We start from the raw sequence: 17,093 nt of genomic DNA on the forward strand, positions 1-17,093 counted from the left end.
AGGCAGGGTGGAAAATGCAGTGCCATATAAGCGCTTTTAAATGATTTGTTTTATTACAATGTTTAATTCTGTATATGTGCATCCGTGTCTGTGGCCCATGGATGAAGGTGCCTGCCGAGACCTAGGCATTGGGCTGCCCTGGAGCTGGAGTTATAGGGCTCTGCAAGAGCCATCTGTGCTCTTAAACACTGAGCCATCTCTCCAGCCCCTGCAATTTTTATATATGGGATAGACATCTGCATAAAACAAAAGCCAAATCCTATAAATATGGGGAAAGAAGACTGATTAGAATTATATGAAGGTGTATTCAAATGAGTAAACTCAGGGATTTAATTGTTTTTCTATACTTTTTCAAAAGCCGTACACTTGCATGATGTGGGGATGAGTATTTTAGAGTTACTTGCTTTTTAGAATGATCTGCATTAAGGCTCCAGGGATGCAGAGCCAAGCGCTGATTCTGTTCATTTTATTATTAAGTCAGAAAAGAAGGAAGGACCACAGGGAAATAAGGACGGCAGGAAGCATTTCCCAAGCTCGTAAACTGTTGCTGGGTTTTATGAAAGCATCGATAAACAAGTGTTGCTTTTCTTTATTTAGGATCGTGTCTAATGTTTACATTCCAATTCCCCAACTTCCTTGTGGCTTATACAAACTTTCTGAAACTCAAAGTCAGGTTCCAACCAGTCCACAGATACCTACCTCTGAAATCTAAATAATATCCTCTTCATCTCCTGGGAACTCTCTTTCACCCAACCAACTCTCACCTTGAGCCCAGTGCAATACTAGAAGGTGAGACAGAGGAAGTTGAGACTCACTTCTCTTTTGACAGACTTCCTTCTCAGGGCAAGAGACCAGGAGATAGCAAACACCATCAGTATGTGACAGGCTGTGGAGAGATGTCAAAGCTGGTGTGTTGAACAGAAGGACTTCTAACCATGCCAGGCACCTGTGTCCACGGCGAGGCGCCTGTGTCCTTAATGCAGGTGGAAATGAGCATGCTGCCGGGTATGCAGGGTTTCGGTAAGCTCAACCCACCCCCAGCTGCTGCAGACACAAAAGCAGCAAGTGGGCACAGGCATTGGGTTGTGAGGCTGTCAACGTCACCAGCTGCGGGGCTGTGGGCTGTCATGGACTTCCTTAAGAGAGGCAAGATCAGACAGAGTCTTTGAGAGAAGAGTTCAGTCAGTCACTGAGCAGGAATCTATGGACCCAGCAATGGAAATTCTGAAGCACAACACTCATGCACAGGTCTTATTTTGGGAAAAGGATGCTGGAGGCAGGGTGGAGGCTGAGTTTGGTCAAAGAAGCTTCAGCATCAGCAGAGATACAGAAGAGCAGGTGGCCTCAGGGCTCGGAGGGGTTGCTAGAGCCTTGCAGTTGGGGAGAGAGGGAAGGAGCCCCATTGTGGAGGGATGAAGACGGTATAGATTACCAGCCTTGAAGACTGGTTGTAGGGAAGGGTTGGCGAGAGAAACCGAGGGTGGATGGACTGACTGGTGGGTGTTCATTTGAAAGCCCCAGTCTTTAAAGACAGTGTTGATGGGAGACATTCAGGGGGCATCACCAGGTGGGCAGGCACGCTAGAAATACGTGATAGAATCCTGGAGACAGAGGACAGGATTCCTGGAAATAAGACTTCAAAGTTCCATGGAAGGGTTGTTTTGGTCCTTACTAGGGCTCATCGCCATAGTCCGTGCTCGGCGAATGTTCTGTTCTTTGATTTTGCTGACTACTTTAAGGCAGTGGCTCACAGCACAAGTGGGGCTGGGGAGCTGGGCAGACCTCATTTAGAAGGAAGTAGTCATCTCTCTTACTGCCCAAAATGCAGAGAGGGGTCAAGGGAGCAGCTCAGAGGTGAAACGCTTGTCCAGCATGTCGGTATGAAGTTCAATCCCCAACATCAGAAAAAAGTCAAGAATGAGTTATATCTAATACTGAAGTCATGGTCAGGGTTATAGTATTAACTATAACCTAGTTATTGGGCATATGGAAGCGTTTAATCTGAATCCCACAATGGATTACATAAGATAAGCAAAAGTTCTGCTAGGTAAAGACATATCTAAAAACATATATATTTTTCAGACCTTGAGAGGAAAGGAGGAACATGGCACTGAAGATGTTATAATATACTGAGGAAGGCTGGGTGGTGGTGGTGCACACCTTTAATCCCAGCACAGAGGATTCACAGAAAGGCAGATGGATCTCTGTGAATGTGTGTGTGTGTGTGTGTGTGTGTGTGTGTGTGTGTGTATGTATACGTGTGTGTATGCACACACATATGCATATGCTGAAGAGTGAACAGTGAAAGGGGGTCTTAGAGGAAAGGCCCAGCTTCCCTATAAACCTGGAGAGGAGCTTCATTTGCAACTGAAAATGAGATCTAGAGAGACAGAGAGAGGGAGCACTCAGGACTGTACTGCCGTGAGAGGGCAAATGGGAGAAGGCCAGAAGAGCCTCTTCAGACAGCAATCTTCAGAGCACCTCCTTGAACAAATCCCCAGTGAAGTCTCTAGACCAATCTCCGAACAAAGGAAAACTGGACTTTTTATGACCTTTAAGGGGAAGTTTCACATCAAGTGATTTAGTTCAATAGCATACGTGCCAAAGAGCCTGGAGGAGCCAGGTGCTGCCTGGAATCCTAAATCGGGGGGCTACACTTAGACCACGGCACGGACAGTTTCTTCTTTATCTGAGAGAGATGCAGGGAGGCATGGAGTGATCTCTTCAAGCTGTGGGGCTTGGCCTTTTAAAAGTGACTACTGTCATTTGGTTACACACACACACACACAATCAGATTCTTCTATCATCCATCTATCCATCCATCCATCCATCCATCTCATCTCTATCTATCTATCTATCTATCTATCTATCTCTCTCTATCTATCTATCATCTATCATCTGTCTGTCTATCTATCTATCATCTGTCTATCTATCTATCTATCTATCTATCTAACTATCTATCATCTATCTATCTAATAGAATCTCTCCCTATGGGGCTTGGCCTTTTAAAAGTGACTACTGTCATTTGGTTACACACACACACACACACACACACACACACAATCAGATTCTTCTATCATCCATCTATCCATCCATCCATCCATCCATCCATCCATCTCTATCTATCTATCTATCTATCTATCTATCTATCTATCTATCTATCTATCATGTCTATCATCTGTCTGTCTATCTATCTATCATCTATCTATCTATCTATCTATCTATCTATCTATCTATCTATCATCTATCTATCTGATAGAATCTCTCCCTAGTTAGTTGGGACTGGACTCAAACTTATTGTATAGACCACATTAGTCTCAAACTCACTGAAACCCTTCTGGCCCAGTTTCCAAACGGAGCTGAGATTACATGTCACATCAATGCTCTCTGCAACCAGGAAACTGGTAAGGTGCTGAATGAAGCCTGAGTTGGCTCTGGCAAGTCAGTATTTACAAGGCAGATTAGATTTTTGGAAGACTACTACACAAATTACAAAAGTGTGACTCATGCAAGCTCACAAATACCTAGTATCATTTTCATCCATATGCTCCAGACAATTAGTCAACCCAAATAACAACTTTATTCTAATCTACAGCACAAGTTCTTACATACAGTTTAGTGGTTTTGACAGTGTTGCATGAGCAGACTTTAAATGAATCCACAAAAAGTTAATATATTTAAAGTAAAATATACACAGTAAAATAACAGGCACCTAAGTGTTCAGAATCATGCATCTAGAGGTGTTATCCTTGGGTACGCTTGACTACTGAAGAAATCCCCAGCAGCCAGTTCTTCGGTTCTTCCTTTACAATTTACCAAAATCAGAGCCGAACATGCATACAAAATAAACTTTCTTTTAAACTTACAGCTGTACAGTATTCCCATTAATAAAGCATTATCTTTAATCTGACAGTTTGATTGGGCAAGCCTAGTTCTAGACAAACAGGCTATATTAATATCTGATCTAAAGGTAAGGTGACTTCATTTCTCTTAAACACCAAGAAAGATTAACCAACAAAGCAACTAATACAGCAATCTTAATATAAGACATCGAGAGGAAACTAAAAATTAATATATAAATATCACTCCACTGAGTCAGCATGAAAACCATAGGCTACTGACATGAGCTATCAATCAATGTTTTATGTATGGTGTGAAAAAAACATAGTATATTGAGAAATGCAGAGGAAAAGGCAGAAATGTGAGTTTGTGTGTCTAGTTCCACGATTAAAATGGATATCAAACTGATACAATAAAGCTAACTGGCTTAACCACAGTGACTTGAACCGTTGGGCACCAAAGTGGCGATTCAATTCACCATAATTCAGAAAGCTCATGAGAAGTGTCCAGCAGATGGGCAACCCAACAATACTATCATAATCCGCACAGGATCCACCTCCACTGTGGAGAGAGACCCTGGAGAATACATGGCAAAGGCATACAGCAAAGTTATGTCTTCTGAAAAAGTGGATGGTATCAAAACACTGTCTTACCCCTGGGGGCCCATACCAGGTCAAGGATGTCAGCCCAAAGCATCACTGAATTCAGGGGTCAGAGATTGGCAGAAAAGTTTGGAAAAAACTGCAGTTTTTCTTAAAAAATTGGCAAGTTCTCCATACTTAATAAAACTGTCAGAAGAGGTATAATGTCTGTTTGTGGAATGTTGACCGCTTGCTGCAAAACTTCGCGTGAATGAGGAACCATGGGGGTGCGCTTCGATGGAGTAGCTTCTTTAAAAATTTACAAAAGAACCAAAGCTTCCTTTTAAAAGATAACCATGTTATGTCAAATGAAACATGGTAAAAAGTAGTGTTAAGTTTCCATGATTCTTTTACACAGTGAACGGGAAACGTGATAGAAACAACTTTTGTTTTTCTTAAAAAGTCGTGTTATTGCACTGACTTGGACAACCTGACTTACGAATTTAGAAAAAAATCATCGTAGTTAAAATCTGTAAAACAAAACTACAAAATTCTGGTTTGTAAACATCAGTTGGCCATGTCTCTCCCGAGTCCTTCATGATAGTGGAATGGAATGAAGAATTGATTCACTACCTTCTCTGTTGCCTGTGAAGAGGAAAACTCCAAGGCACAGCTTTTATACTTTCACAGTAATTATATTAAAAAAAAAAAATTAAACGAAGTCAGTGCAAGTTGCTCATCTTCTTCTGTGTGCGACATTCAGCTCCTACCCCACTCAAGTGCCTCAATCACGATAATACTGATCTGAAAACCTAGCACAGACTGGTCACAAATGCCGAATAAAGTCTGTGGGACTTCGGTACAGGTACTTCCAAATGGCATAGTAGTGTACGGCAGCTGCTGTGGCCACAAACAGGTGCCAGATGGCATGGGCGAAGGGGATGATGCCGTCGCTCTTGAAGAACACAACTCCCAAGCAGTAAATCAGGCCCCCACAGGCAAGCTCTTGAAGTCCGTCAGTGTTATTCTGTCAACAGAGGTGGGGGGGGGGAAGGGGGGAGATCTGATGTTACTCTGATGTGACAAGGTAAGAGTTACTTACTGTCCTTGTCCCTAAAGCTGGTTTTTTGCACACTAAAAAGCACAGAGTGAACAACACGCTTTATCCGTAGACATAAAGCAACTGTACAATGCCTCACCCACCCGCTTGCCCGCCCTGCTCTGGGTCTGCAGGCTTGGATCTGACCACTGGGCACATTAGAGGCTCCACAGGACGAAGTGGTGATTCTGCTCATTTAACTGTGCCTAAGCAGGTTGTAATCACGCTCAGCCGTGATGTACCTGCAAAGGCTGCATGACCCTCCTTTCCCAGATTACCCTTTGGAAGCTTCCTTCTACATGTGGCAGGCCCAAGAAACTGGTTTATAATTTATATCTTTGCCAGGCTTGTCGTATGCCTTTGACCTCTCTCACACCCCCTGTACTGATTGTTTTTGTTTTTCCTCCTGGATCTTTGCAGCATGTATGAATTTAGGGCATCTTTACTGCTGACAAAGGACACGTCACACAGTCTTAGGGATTTCTTAATTTGTCCCATACTTCTGGGTGTTAAAACTAAGTCTTATATGTTTCAAGTCAAAAGCAAGACATTTTAAGGCTGTCTTGAGAGATTCAAAGACCCATCTACAAGAGGAAACTCTAAAGAGACTTGAATGCATGAGGATTTAAGGGAGGTGGTGCTGCAGAGGAAGGAGGTGCCCTGAGGAGAAGCAGAAGCCAAGCCAGAAGGTGGCTAGCTCTTAGAAGAGACAGAGAATGTAGCCAGCTGGGTGCTAATGCCAGCAGCCTTGGGGCAAGTCCATGTGGCCCAATGGCCCTAGTGGCCCAGTCAGGCAAAAGCAGGAGTCAGTCACCTGCTAGGAAGGAGCCCATGGGCCCTAGCCAGAAGCAATTAAGAGGGTGCTGAAGGCTGCTGGGAGGACATGGGGCCCAGTGTGATCATCAATCCTATTTCCAACATACCCATGAAGTTCAGGGGTTTGTAGGGTTAAAATATTAGGAAAGACGCAACTCAAAATGACCCAGGCCAGATTTTCTTTTCCTGGTAAGATGAGAGACATTCAGCTAGACATTAACTAAAATGTTTAAAAAAAAAAATTTAAAAAAAAAAAAAAAAAAAAAAAAACCAAGCCGATTAGTTCAGGTCCCAATTCTGACATTAGGAAACACCCTGGCCTTGAGAAAAGTACCTAATCTCTCCATTTCTCATTAGTCAATGCTGTTGACTCAAGCCAATTAATCATATACTTGTATTGCTTCCTACAGGTTACAGGGCTACCGACAGGGATCACTCTTGGAGGTGCGTTAGGAACACTGTTCCAGACGGACAAAGGTTGCCACAGAGTCTTAGGGGGAGGAGGAGCCCCAAGTGGAAGTGTTACTTGGGTAACAGCACCTCCTTATTTGGAAGGCCGGAGGCTAAGAGAGGCAGCCGGACAGAGTCTTGTGGCTGGGCACTGTCCTCAGAGTGATCTGGTTTCTGGGTTGGTTTTGATAGACTCCAATCTTTTGTCCAAATAAGCTAGAGACCAAAAAACACACACCAATCGTTTTTTAAACACAATCTGTAAAGAGATAGTTCCTCAAACACTTCTACCTAGTCAGACTTTCAAAGACAGGGATGGACTTAACTCAAAAGCAAGCCAGGTTTTTGGGGTTTTTGTTTGTTTTTGTTTGTTTTTTTGTTTGTTTGTTTGTTTCACTCATGAGGTTGCAGTACTACCTGGCAGGCGCTATGAAGCACTTATGTGTATTTATCTAGTTAATCTTCTTGACCCTAACTTGGGTACCATTCGTTATCAACAGCATTGACTAACGAGAACGGAGAAGTTAGGTACTTTTCTCAAGGCCAGGGTATTTCCTAATGTCCAAATTGGGACCTGAACTAAAGTGTTCTGATATATAAACTTTCATTTGGCACTGGGGAAATAGGCGTTTTCCAAAACAGGAGTTTGTGTGATTAATTTTGTGAGGTATACAGCCGAGAATGAAACGTGGAACAGGGTGAGCTTGATTACACTTATTATATCTGTTGTGTTTTATATGAAAAAAAGAAAAAGAAAGGGAAGCCAGGGAAATGTCTGGTAGAGGCTCAGTATGCTTCTACAAAGTACGGGGTGCTTTGTGGGACAACGCTAAGGTATCCCTTCCCCCTGAGGTACCAGACATACAAGGGTATAGTACAGAAGAGAGGTTATTTAGGACATGGGGAGAGGAGTTGAAGGGGTGGTAGAGACAGAAAGGCAGAAGGGAACAGGGAGGGAGGGAGGGAGACCGTGAGCATGTGGAGAGGGGGGAAGGGAGTAGGGAGAAAAGGGACAGAGAGGGAAGAGAGGAAGAGAGCAAGAGAGTGAGGAAGGGACAGGCATCCCCTTTTATAGTGATTCAGGCATGCCTGGCTGTTGCCAGGTAACTGTGGGGAGGAGCCTAAAAGAAATGCTAACAACATCCATCCAAATGCTTCTGTAATGTTCTTTGGCATCTCAGTCCCAATCAATTCTGGACCCCTCCAGCCAACAAGGAACGCACTTTTCTTAACACTACCACCACACACAGGACCACCCACTCTAGAACTTCAGATAAATGAAATTATACTGCTTCTTTTCTGAGAGTCACATAAATCCAGGTACATATTTTCAATTCTCTTTTCCTTTTGTTTGCTTGTTTGTTTTAGGTTTTTGTTTTTGCTGTTATTTTGTTTAGTAGTTCCTTCATTTAACACAGTTTATTAGTTCTTGCTATTATGAGAACAGCTATGACTAGGACCAATTTTAACTTTATGAGTCTTTTTGTGATATATGTCTCCATTTCTATTAAAGTAAACCAGTAAGTCCCAGAATAAATGCACGCTTAATTTTTATTAGAAACTAAAAATGTAAAAACTAAACTTTTGGAGGCAGGCTCTATAATTTTATACATCACACGCTGGTGGGACCCACCCTAGTGCAGGCCTCCAATCATAACTGCTTTTTCCGGTATGCTGTGGCAGCTGGCTGGGGCTGGGGTCCTAATTTCCATTTTCTTGACCACTAATTATATCCACATGTTTTCAAAGGGTTATGAGTTTCTTTTTCTTTGCAAGTTTTTGTCAAAACTTTGTATCCCTCTTTAAATGGATTTAGGACTGATTTGGAGGACCCTAGATGGAGCATATATTTACCAGGTGGCTACTTTTAGGGTGCATGCCCTTTATCACAGACCCAGTAAGTATTTCCTGCAGGACTGTGGCTGCCAGTCCATTTTCTTCAGAGAAGCAAAAGCTTTAATTTTGAGGCTTCCCCCAATTTACTTTTTCTTCTCTCAGTCTTTATTTCTGTGGCTCCCAAAACCTGTTCCTATCCAAAACCATTGCAGTGACCGATGTTTCAGGTTTCCTGGTGTTTGTGTTTCCAAGAAATCTTAAGTTTCTTGCTTCATATGGAGTTTCTGCATGACGTGAAACTGACATTCAAATGTTCTTAACCTTTTTCTTCAAAACATTTCTCTTCTTCCATTGACTTGTTTATATATAAATGCCACTGCTTCCCAAATCAAATAGTTATCAACATAAATAATGTTAATAAATAATCTATAGACTCCTGGACGTACCCATGGTACAGTCCCAACAGACAGGGCACAGCCCTCTGTGGGCTCCAATCTTCTTCAGTCATCCTAGGTCCTCACAGAACTAGTGGTCTGGACCATTGGCCAGAAGAATCTGGTTGTATTCTCCATCCTTCTCCCAGACGAGGAACCCGTCTGGGATGTTATATTGGCCTGAATTCTGCATAACAGTAACATGTGTCCCACCCCATCCACCCTGGTTTTCCAGTGTTCTTGGTGTCTGCTTTCTTTATCTCCACACAAACATGTCTTCTCCCCACACCCTGAAGTGCAGTGATGACTATTTTGCACATCCCACTGATGCTGGTGTTGAGTACTCACAATATGCCTCTACTCCTTAGGGATCAACCAGAGACAGGCCAGTGGCACAAACAGGTGTGAGGTCTCCTGAGGAAGGATGTCGCTACTTCTTTTAACATTGTAGCCAACTGTGCTGCTAAACTCATCCTTGACGTCTAGAACTTTTCTGTAGATCCCGGCTTCTATCCAATGATGAAAATCATCCAAAGATAAAAAGTACGTTTCCTGTTCTTTTCCACAGGCTTGCTTTTGTTTCTCTTATCTCTTACTGAATCCCTAGTACGTCAGTTACATGTTGACTAGAAGTTGTGAGGACATACATTATTGCATTGTTACCAACACTGTCTTTCACCAAAAAATACGGTATTTGCTGGTAGTGTTTCCTTAATTGTCTTTTATCAAATCTGTAAAGTTTCTAAGTTTGTTGAGACTTTTAAATGATGGCTGAATACTGAACCTTGTCAAAGCGGTTCCTTCATCATTTGAGAGAACCACTCTTTCTCATTGAGTCTCACAAGGTAGCAAATCTCAATGACTGATTTCTAAGTGATGTACCAATGGCTCCAGGAACTGGCTTCAGGAAAACCTAACCTGATTATGATTCTTTTGCATCTTCATGAAACTAAATTGCTGATATTCTGGTGGAGCCTTTTCTGCTTCAAGAGTACTGGTTTGTAGTGTTCCTGCAATGTGCATTTGATTCTCAGAGTAATCGTGGCTTTATACAATGAACTAGAAAGTGTTTCTTCCAATCCAGTTCTGTTTGTTTCATTCATTAATTAATTTATTGTTCTCAGGTAGCCTAGGCTCGCTTTGAACTCTTGATCTTCCTTCCTCCACCTCCCAGGTACTGGAAATGCAAGCATGGCCCACCTCACCAAGCTCCACTCTACTTGTGAAAGTCTGTGAAGTATTATTACTCTGACCCTAAGTATAAAATTTGCTATAATGTATGACTGGGACCTTTTTCAAAGAAATAGTTTTTGGTTTCATGGATTTTTCTCTAGTTGTTGAGTTTGTGTTCTCTCTCTCTCTCTCCCTCCCTCCCTCCCTCCCTCCCTGTGTGTGTGTCTCTGTGTGTATCTGTCTGTCTATTATTTTCAATACCAGGGATTGAACCCACCACCTCATACATGTGCTGTGAAGTCTACATCACTAAGCCATATCCACGGTCCTCTAATAATAATAATAATTATTATTATTATTAATTATTATTATCATCATCATCATTGCTATACATCATCATCATCATCATCATCATTATTGCTATAATGTTAGTTACCATAGGCTTTACTTATTCTTCCCATCTTTCTTTTTTTTTTCTAAATTCTTTGTTTACATTCCAAAAAGCTTTCCCCTTTCCCAGTCGCCCCCCCCCCCTCCATACATCCCATAAGCCTTCTCTCCACCCATTCTCCAATCACCTCCCTCCTTTTTCTCTGTCCTGGTACTCTCCTACAATGCTGGATCAGGCCTTTCCAGGATCAGGGCCCTCTCCTTACTTCTTCATGGGAGTCATTTGTTATGCTTCTTGTGTCTTGGGTATTCAGAGCTTCTGGGCTGGTTAATATCCACTTATCAGTGACTGCATCCCATGTGTATTCTTTTGTGATTGGGTTACCTCACTTAGATAGATGTTCACATCACTAATTTTAAAACTTCCTTCTTTTTAACAGTGTTACTCAGAGTTCTTTGAAGAAATGGAGCTGTGGAAGCTGAGGAAGTTGGAGTGAATGTGTAACTCCCACAGGCACAGGCAGGTAGGGACGCCAGTGCCTCAGAAGCAAGAGATGGCCAAGCACCCCCGTGGTCCAAATATTAGTGTTCACCAACACCTGACCTACAGGAGTGTGCAAAAGCCAGCACCTGCAGCATCGCCCTTACAGATGACTGGACTCTGAGACTTCTCCCCTATGAAACCCCCAAAGGTTAGCTAATGCCTCCCTACCCAGGCTTGTACATGATGAACTCCCTCAGGTTTTAGGTTGCATCTTTGGTGTCCCACCATCAGAATGAGAATACCTTAGCTGATCCCAGATTTTCTGTGTGTGTGTTTGTTCTTTCTTCATGCTCTTATCATTCTAGTCAGGGTTCCAGACGACCTTGTGCAAGGTGAGAGACTAGGTGCAGAGTCAGTAAGATGGATGTGCATATCTGCATGCAGAACAGGTGTGTGTGTGTGTGTGTGTGACTTGCGTAATTAAAGAGCCGCAAGCCTGAATTCTGCAGGGGGCTGGCAGACAGTGGTCCAGGTAATGTTGCTACTGCAGCTGACACCCAAAGGTAGGGGAGGATCCTTGCTAGGAAGGCCTCTGTCCTTTTATTTTAAGGCCTCAGGTTGGGGCCCACCCACACTACAGGGAATATGCACTGGGTCTACTAAATGGAAAGCTCACATTACTCAAGAAATACCTTCACAACAGTCAGGCTGTTCGTGGACAAACATCTAGGTACCATGGCCTAGTCAGGATGATTCATAAAAGCAACCTGCAGTCTCACAGAGGCATCTAAAGCACCGCACCTCTTTCCCAACCCCGCTTGGGCTGCAGCCCACAAATTGTCAGGCTGCGTATTCATTACGAGTCACTTCAAAGACACAAGTGTTTATATAGAAGCGTGCATTTAATCTTTAAACATTTGGAACATCTCTATCTTTTTGTGGAACAGTTCTAATTCTTTAGTACCAAAGATTGCTTTATTGTCTAGGCATGCTGTCTATTTTAATCAGAAGATTTTGTATGCTGACCTATTCGCAGGCGGGGCCTTCTGGGAGGAAGCTGGTTGGTCAGAGCATGCCTCTCAAGGGCTTAACTTGTCCTGACTCCTTAGCTATCTGTCTGCTGTGAGGTGCTCCACCCTGCCTCACCATGTGCTCCCTCCACAGTGTGCCTCCCCATGCAAGAGCTCACAGCTAATAGTCAAGTAACTACAGGCTAAAGCCGCCAACACTATGAGGCAGGATAAATCTTTCCTCCTTTTCTTTTTTGTGTTTTGTTGTAGTTTTTATTTTGTTTGCTTTTTGAACTTTTTTTTTTCTGTTACAGTGATAAAAAGCAATTAAGACACAGGGGCAGAGGAACTCTGTCCTAAGGTAACCTGGCCACCCGAATGCCAGAGATGTTTGATATCTGACGTGGTTTTACCACTTGGGATGATGGGCTTCACTCTTGCCCTGAATTCAGTGCCTCTGGAATCACTGTTTGGCTCCTCACCTTTAAACGGTTATTCTCAGCGAGGGCTTCCAGAATTTTGCCCTGCACAAATCCAGCTTGATGCTTGGCCAAGCATATTCCTTTGTAGATTCCTGGAGGTCGGTCTCCTCCCCGGGTCCCTGCCCCACCAACTGTGCCCTGTCTGATTTCTAGGAAGACAGCTGTTCTCTGTGCTCTCTTTTATTTGCTATTTGGAAAGTCTACAGGAAAACAATGGGGGAGGCGGTGAAACCCAGCGTCAGCTTCTGGTTTCTCTTCCTCGAAGCATCACGCTCCGCACTATCTGTGCTTGATGCTTGAAAAGCCAGAGGCTTTAATTCCTTATCGAGTCCCATAGCTCTCTGCAGCAGGAGGGTGAAGTCTGAGATCCACGCCTCAGCTCCACAGCCCAGCATTCACTCTTACATAATCTTTCTGATCTGGACTCCCTCTAGATCCCCAGATTATCAGCAGCTCTCCAAAGCTGGCGGTGCCCTTCCAGGCACGCTGTAGCCTCTGTTGGTAACACCTGTCTCACTCTGACTGCCTCCTGCTTTCTTCTTGTCTTTCTGTATCAGCCTACCTATCACTTATTTTAGTACTTCAACCTCATGTTCCCATAGCAACCTGAGATTTCCCCATCCCCCCATCCCCTGCCATCAGGGACATTATAAAACTTTATTGCAGTCTTCTAGTGAACAGAAACTGTGTCTGTCTGTTGGACCCTAAGTTCTGTGACAGCAGTATGTGAATTACCCTGCTTCATTTTCATAAACATTAGTCACTGGCTATTATAGCACCTAGGAAAAGGCCGATTACAGATTCAGGCCAGTAAAAATACTGGATAAACCTGCTTTTATGACAGCCAGAGGGAATTGACTTGAAACCCTGCTCTAATAATTAGTAACCAATCCACGTAGACTTTGCTATTAGGCTCTGGCTGTCCTGAACTGCCCTCTAAAGATGCAATAGCCGTGGCCCATTTTTCTCACTTCAGTCACACGCCTGCCTCCCTTTTCTCATCCTTCTTTGCCAAGCCTTTGCCAAGTGAAACGTATACATCTATGTATATGCACACAAAGATGTCGACATATGTCTTTATCTGTGCAGTGGTGCATGGTAATTATTAAAGTCATCATCGAACTCCTATCTCAAGGAAATATAATTTTTGACATTTTCTCAAGCAATGTTTCCTTAAAACTCATAACCAAATTTTAGCTCCAAGGGGCATTCTTCTGAGGAGGGTAGGTCCTGGAGAGGGGGAGGGGAGGTGGGCCCTAGGGAGAAAGAAGTAGGTCCTGGGAAGTGGGAGGGGCGGCGGGCACTGGGGACAGGGAGGTGGGCACCGAGGAGTGGGAGTAGGAGTGGGAGTAGGAGTGGGAGGTGTGTCCTGGGAGTGGGAGGCGTGTCCTGGGAGTGGGAGGTGTGTCCCGGGGAAGTTGGAGGCGTGTCCTGGGAGTGGGAGGCATGTTCTGGGGAGTGGGAGGCATGTTCTGGGGAGTGGGAGGCATGTTCTGGGGAGTGGGAGGCATGTTCTGGGGAGTGGGAGGCATGTTCTGGGGAGTGGGAAGTGAGCACTAGGGGATAGGACTACATTCTCACATTGTATGTAGAAACTCAGTAATGAAATCTCAGATACAATCCTGACTCTGGACAACTGAAAATAAAGAGATGAGTTGAATCTAAACAAGCCGCAGTTCTTTAGTTAGTACAGTGGCCAGTGCTGAACACAGGGCACAGGAGAAAGTAGGTCAGTGGTCAGCAGGGCTGGATGAGACTGTAAGGTATAGCTGTGGCTCAAGGTGACAGATGCGCATGGATTTCTACATAGTAATTCAACTGGAAAGAGAACTTAAAACACACCGCATACAAGAATCCATTAAAGATAATGTAACACTTTTATACTAAAGTTCCCAAGTTATTCTCAAGCAAAGTTAAAAGTAAAATAACAGATTTCACTTTTTTTTAAAAGCCACTTTCCTTTCTTAGAAAGGGAGATAATACTATTTCAAAGCAAATGAAAAAAAAAATGAAGTAAAAAGGAATTGAAAACTACCGAGCAGTTAGCTGGGGCAGATGCTTGGCTTTGTCTTCTGAGCTCAAACTTACAGCTTTCCCTCCTCAGCTGGGCAGGGACCGCATGGCGGGCCATCACAGCCATCAAAGGTCCCTCTAATTGTAAAGATTTTATGTCAGTAATTCATGTTCCCTTCACCATAACAGATCTCCAAATAGCCTCTTCTAGAGATTCAGGCTTAAAGAGCCCCATTAATTACCCTGAAATAGCCACCTCTAGTCTTTTAGAGGAGTCTCTGAGATAAGATGGGTGAGATAGTGTATGTGGGGTGGGGGGAAGTAGACCCATCATCCAAAACAAAAAAAGTACAGAACAAACCTGATATATACACAGCGTTGCCAAGCCTTGAGAGCAGCCAGTGCAACTCGGTGACAGGCCACATTATCTATGTAGGCTTCTCTCTCAAGTCTACAGTTAACGGATAGATCATAGCTCCAAAAGGGAAAACTGCACACCTGCCATTACATCAGAGTATCAGGGATTTAGGAAAGGAAGTAACCAAAATTCCAAAGCCACGTCTCACCATTGATGTCACCACCAAGGCTGGAGAAAATCCCATCGTGAGATAGAAGAAAAGTTCAACCACTTTATACCTGCAGGGACACAAATGGTTAGACACACGCACCAGGGGACTGCTTAGACCATACACACGCCCGCTTCCCTTTCCTTTATTTTGAAAGAGAAATATAAGCTTTTAAACTACTCAAAGGAGATGAGACCACCAAAAAACTCTCCCTAACATACCAAACTGAGTAATAATGAGGTAAAGATTCTCTCAGGCTGAAAAAGGTTGCTTAGAACAGGCTTGCTATCAGAGCTAGCTGTACTCTCGGCCAGGATACCATTTTTCCTTGGCCCACCTTCTCAGGTTGGCCTATCACGACTTCCATCCAGAGTTGAATGGACCTTGAAATGGTGAGGGGAGGCAGAATCACAGCTTTCTTCAGGGGTAGCCAGCAGCCAGAGCACAGGAGGCATGGCCTGTTTGTCTCTTCATTTTGCATGCATATTTCTTGTCTCATCCCACTAAGCTGCAGGCTATCTGAGAACTTTAGCCCTAGTGGAGGAAGGATGGACTGCAGACCTTGGTTTATCAGAAAGGTCTGTCTTTACTTGCTATGCTATCTGGAGCAATAATCCAGAAGCCTGAACCAAGAAGCACATGCCTTTAGATTGATATGCTTGATATTACTTAGCATTTGTTACATTCAAAGAGGCAGGTACCTATGATAAGCTTCAGGATCAATATGTTATTGGTGTTCTCTTTGTTCAGATCTTGTGTATGCAGCTATGGTAGTGAACTTCATGGATGCAGCTTCTAACTATCTATGGGGACAATCTCATAGCAAAGTTCATTTTCTTCCTGCTCTCATGTTCGTAATTTTTATGCCTACAGACGAAGATGATGACCTTGAAGGTCTGTCTCCTTTGGATCCAAATGCTACACTCTAATATGCCTTTGTTTATAAATAGCACTTTGTTTATTGCTCACACTTTTGACTATAGCACTGAGTAAGGGGGAAAGCTGTGTCCAGGGGTAGCTCTTTTCCTCAAATACCCTCCAAATTTCTATCTAGGTGAGTGCTGTGCTATGACACTTAACATCGGTTACCCCCCCCATCACCATGGAAACTGGAAGAGGCCAGGTTTCCACTTAAGACATCTGTCAAACAGATAGGACTAGCTTGCCTCTGGATAAGAAAAAAAGGTCCCCATGGCTCTAAACTGTCCTTCAACCTCATCATGACACATTTATGCTTTCCTACCTGAGCTGTCTGGCAACAGTGCATTCCGAATGGCATTAAAGATTTACTAAAAAGCAATATGTTTTCTTTTATGTATTTCTGCTATTGTGAAACACCAGCACAAAGGAAACTGCACTGTGTCACAGGGATAATTTAGGCAGTTAACTGTTAAAACTATCAAACGGAAGTGATCTTTCTCTTACTTTTCATGGTAGAGAAATACATAGATGGTCCCTCCAGCTGCCATGAGCCAGATAAACCAACGCATATGAGATGCCAGGGGTCCAAGTTCACGGAGATTTAACCTAGAGATGTAAACGACAATAAAAGGTGTAAATGACAGGAATCGGGAACGTACGCTCTCCTAGTGACACCAAACAGCAAACAACGGGGTGACTGGAAGATATGGCCTTCAACACAGCAAGGAAGCTTTTGGTAAGTCTGGGTGAAAATAATCATTCAGAAAAAAAAAAAGATTGTTGGTGGAATTTTAATATTCAGAATTACACACGATTTGAAAATAGCACCAGCTAAAAACAGACCTGTCAGTATGCCTGTCAAGTCTGACTTTCCCTAGCAGGGACACAGTGAAGAAAAGGCTACTGGCAGTTTTATTCCTGACTATACACTGAGGACGCTGACAAAGCTTATCAAGCACCCAGAATAAAATCCTGAACCAGGATCACGTACCCGCTGC

General features: G+C 43.4%; 1 protein-coding gene and 1 long non-coding RNA gene across 3 annotated transcripts in view; one reads left to right on the forward strand and one right to left on the reverse strand.

Annotated features, from left to right (window-relative positions):
* Nucleotides 1-868: 868 nt before the first annotated feature.
* Nucleotides 869-11,640, forward strand: LOC127694057 (uncharacterized). Its single transcript, XR_007979780.1, has 4 exons — nt 869-1,020; nt 9,425-9,599; nt 10,231-10,284; nt 11,060-11,640. It is a non-coding gene; the product is annotated as an uncharacterized LOC127694057 (long non-coding RNA).
* Nucleotides 3,562-17,093, reverse strand: part of Mmd (monocyte to macrophage differentiation associated) — a 30,384-nt gene continuing 16,852 nt past the window's right edge. For both annotated transcript variants that reach the window (XM_052195440.1, XM_052195439.1), the window contains exons 5-7: nt 16,600-16,701; nt 15,175-15,244; nt 3,562-5,448 (exon numbers count right to left, since the gene is read on the reverse strand). In XM_052195440.1, the coding sequence (XP_052051400.1) occupies nt 5,248-5,448; nt 15,175-15,244; nt 16,600-16,701 (373 nt within the window). In that variant the 3' untranslated portion in view covers nt 3,562-5,247. The remainder of the gene's footprint in view (nt 5,449-15,174; nt 15,245-16,599; nt 16,702-17,093) is intronic.

Source organism: Apodemus sylvaticus, chromosome 10 (genome assembly GCF_947179515.1).
Source record: "Apodemus sylvaticus chromosome 10, mApoSyl1.1, whole genome shotgun sequence".
NCBI lineage: Eukaryota > Metazoa > Chordata > Mammalia > Rodentia > Muridae > Apodemus > Apodemus sylvaticus.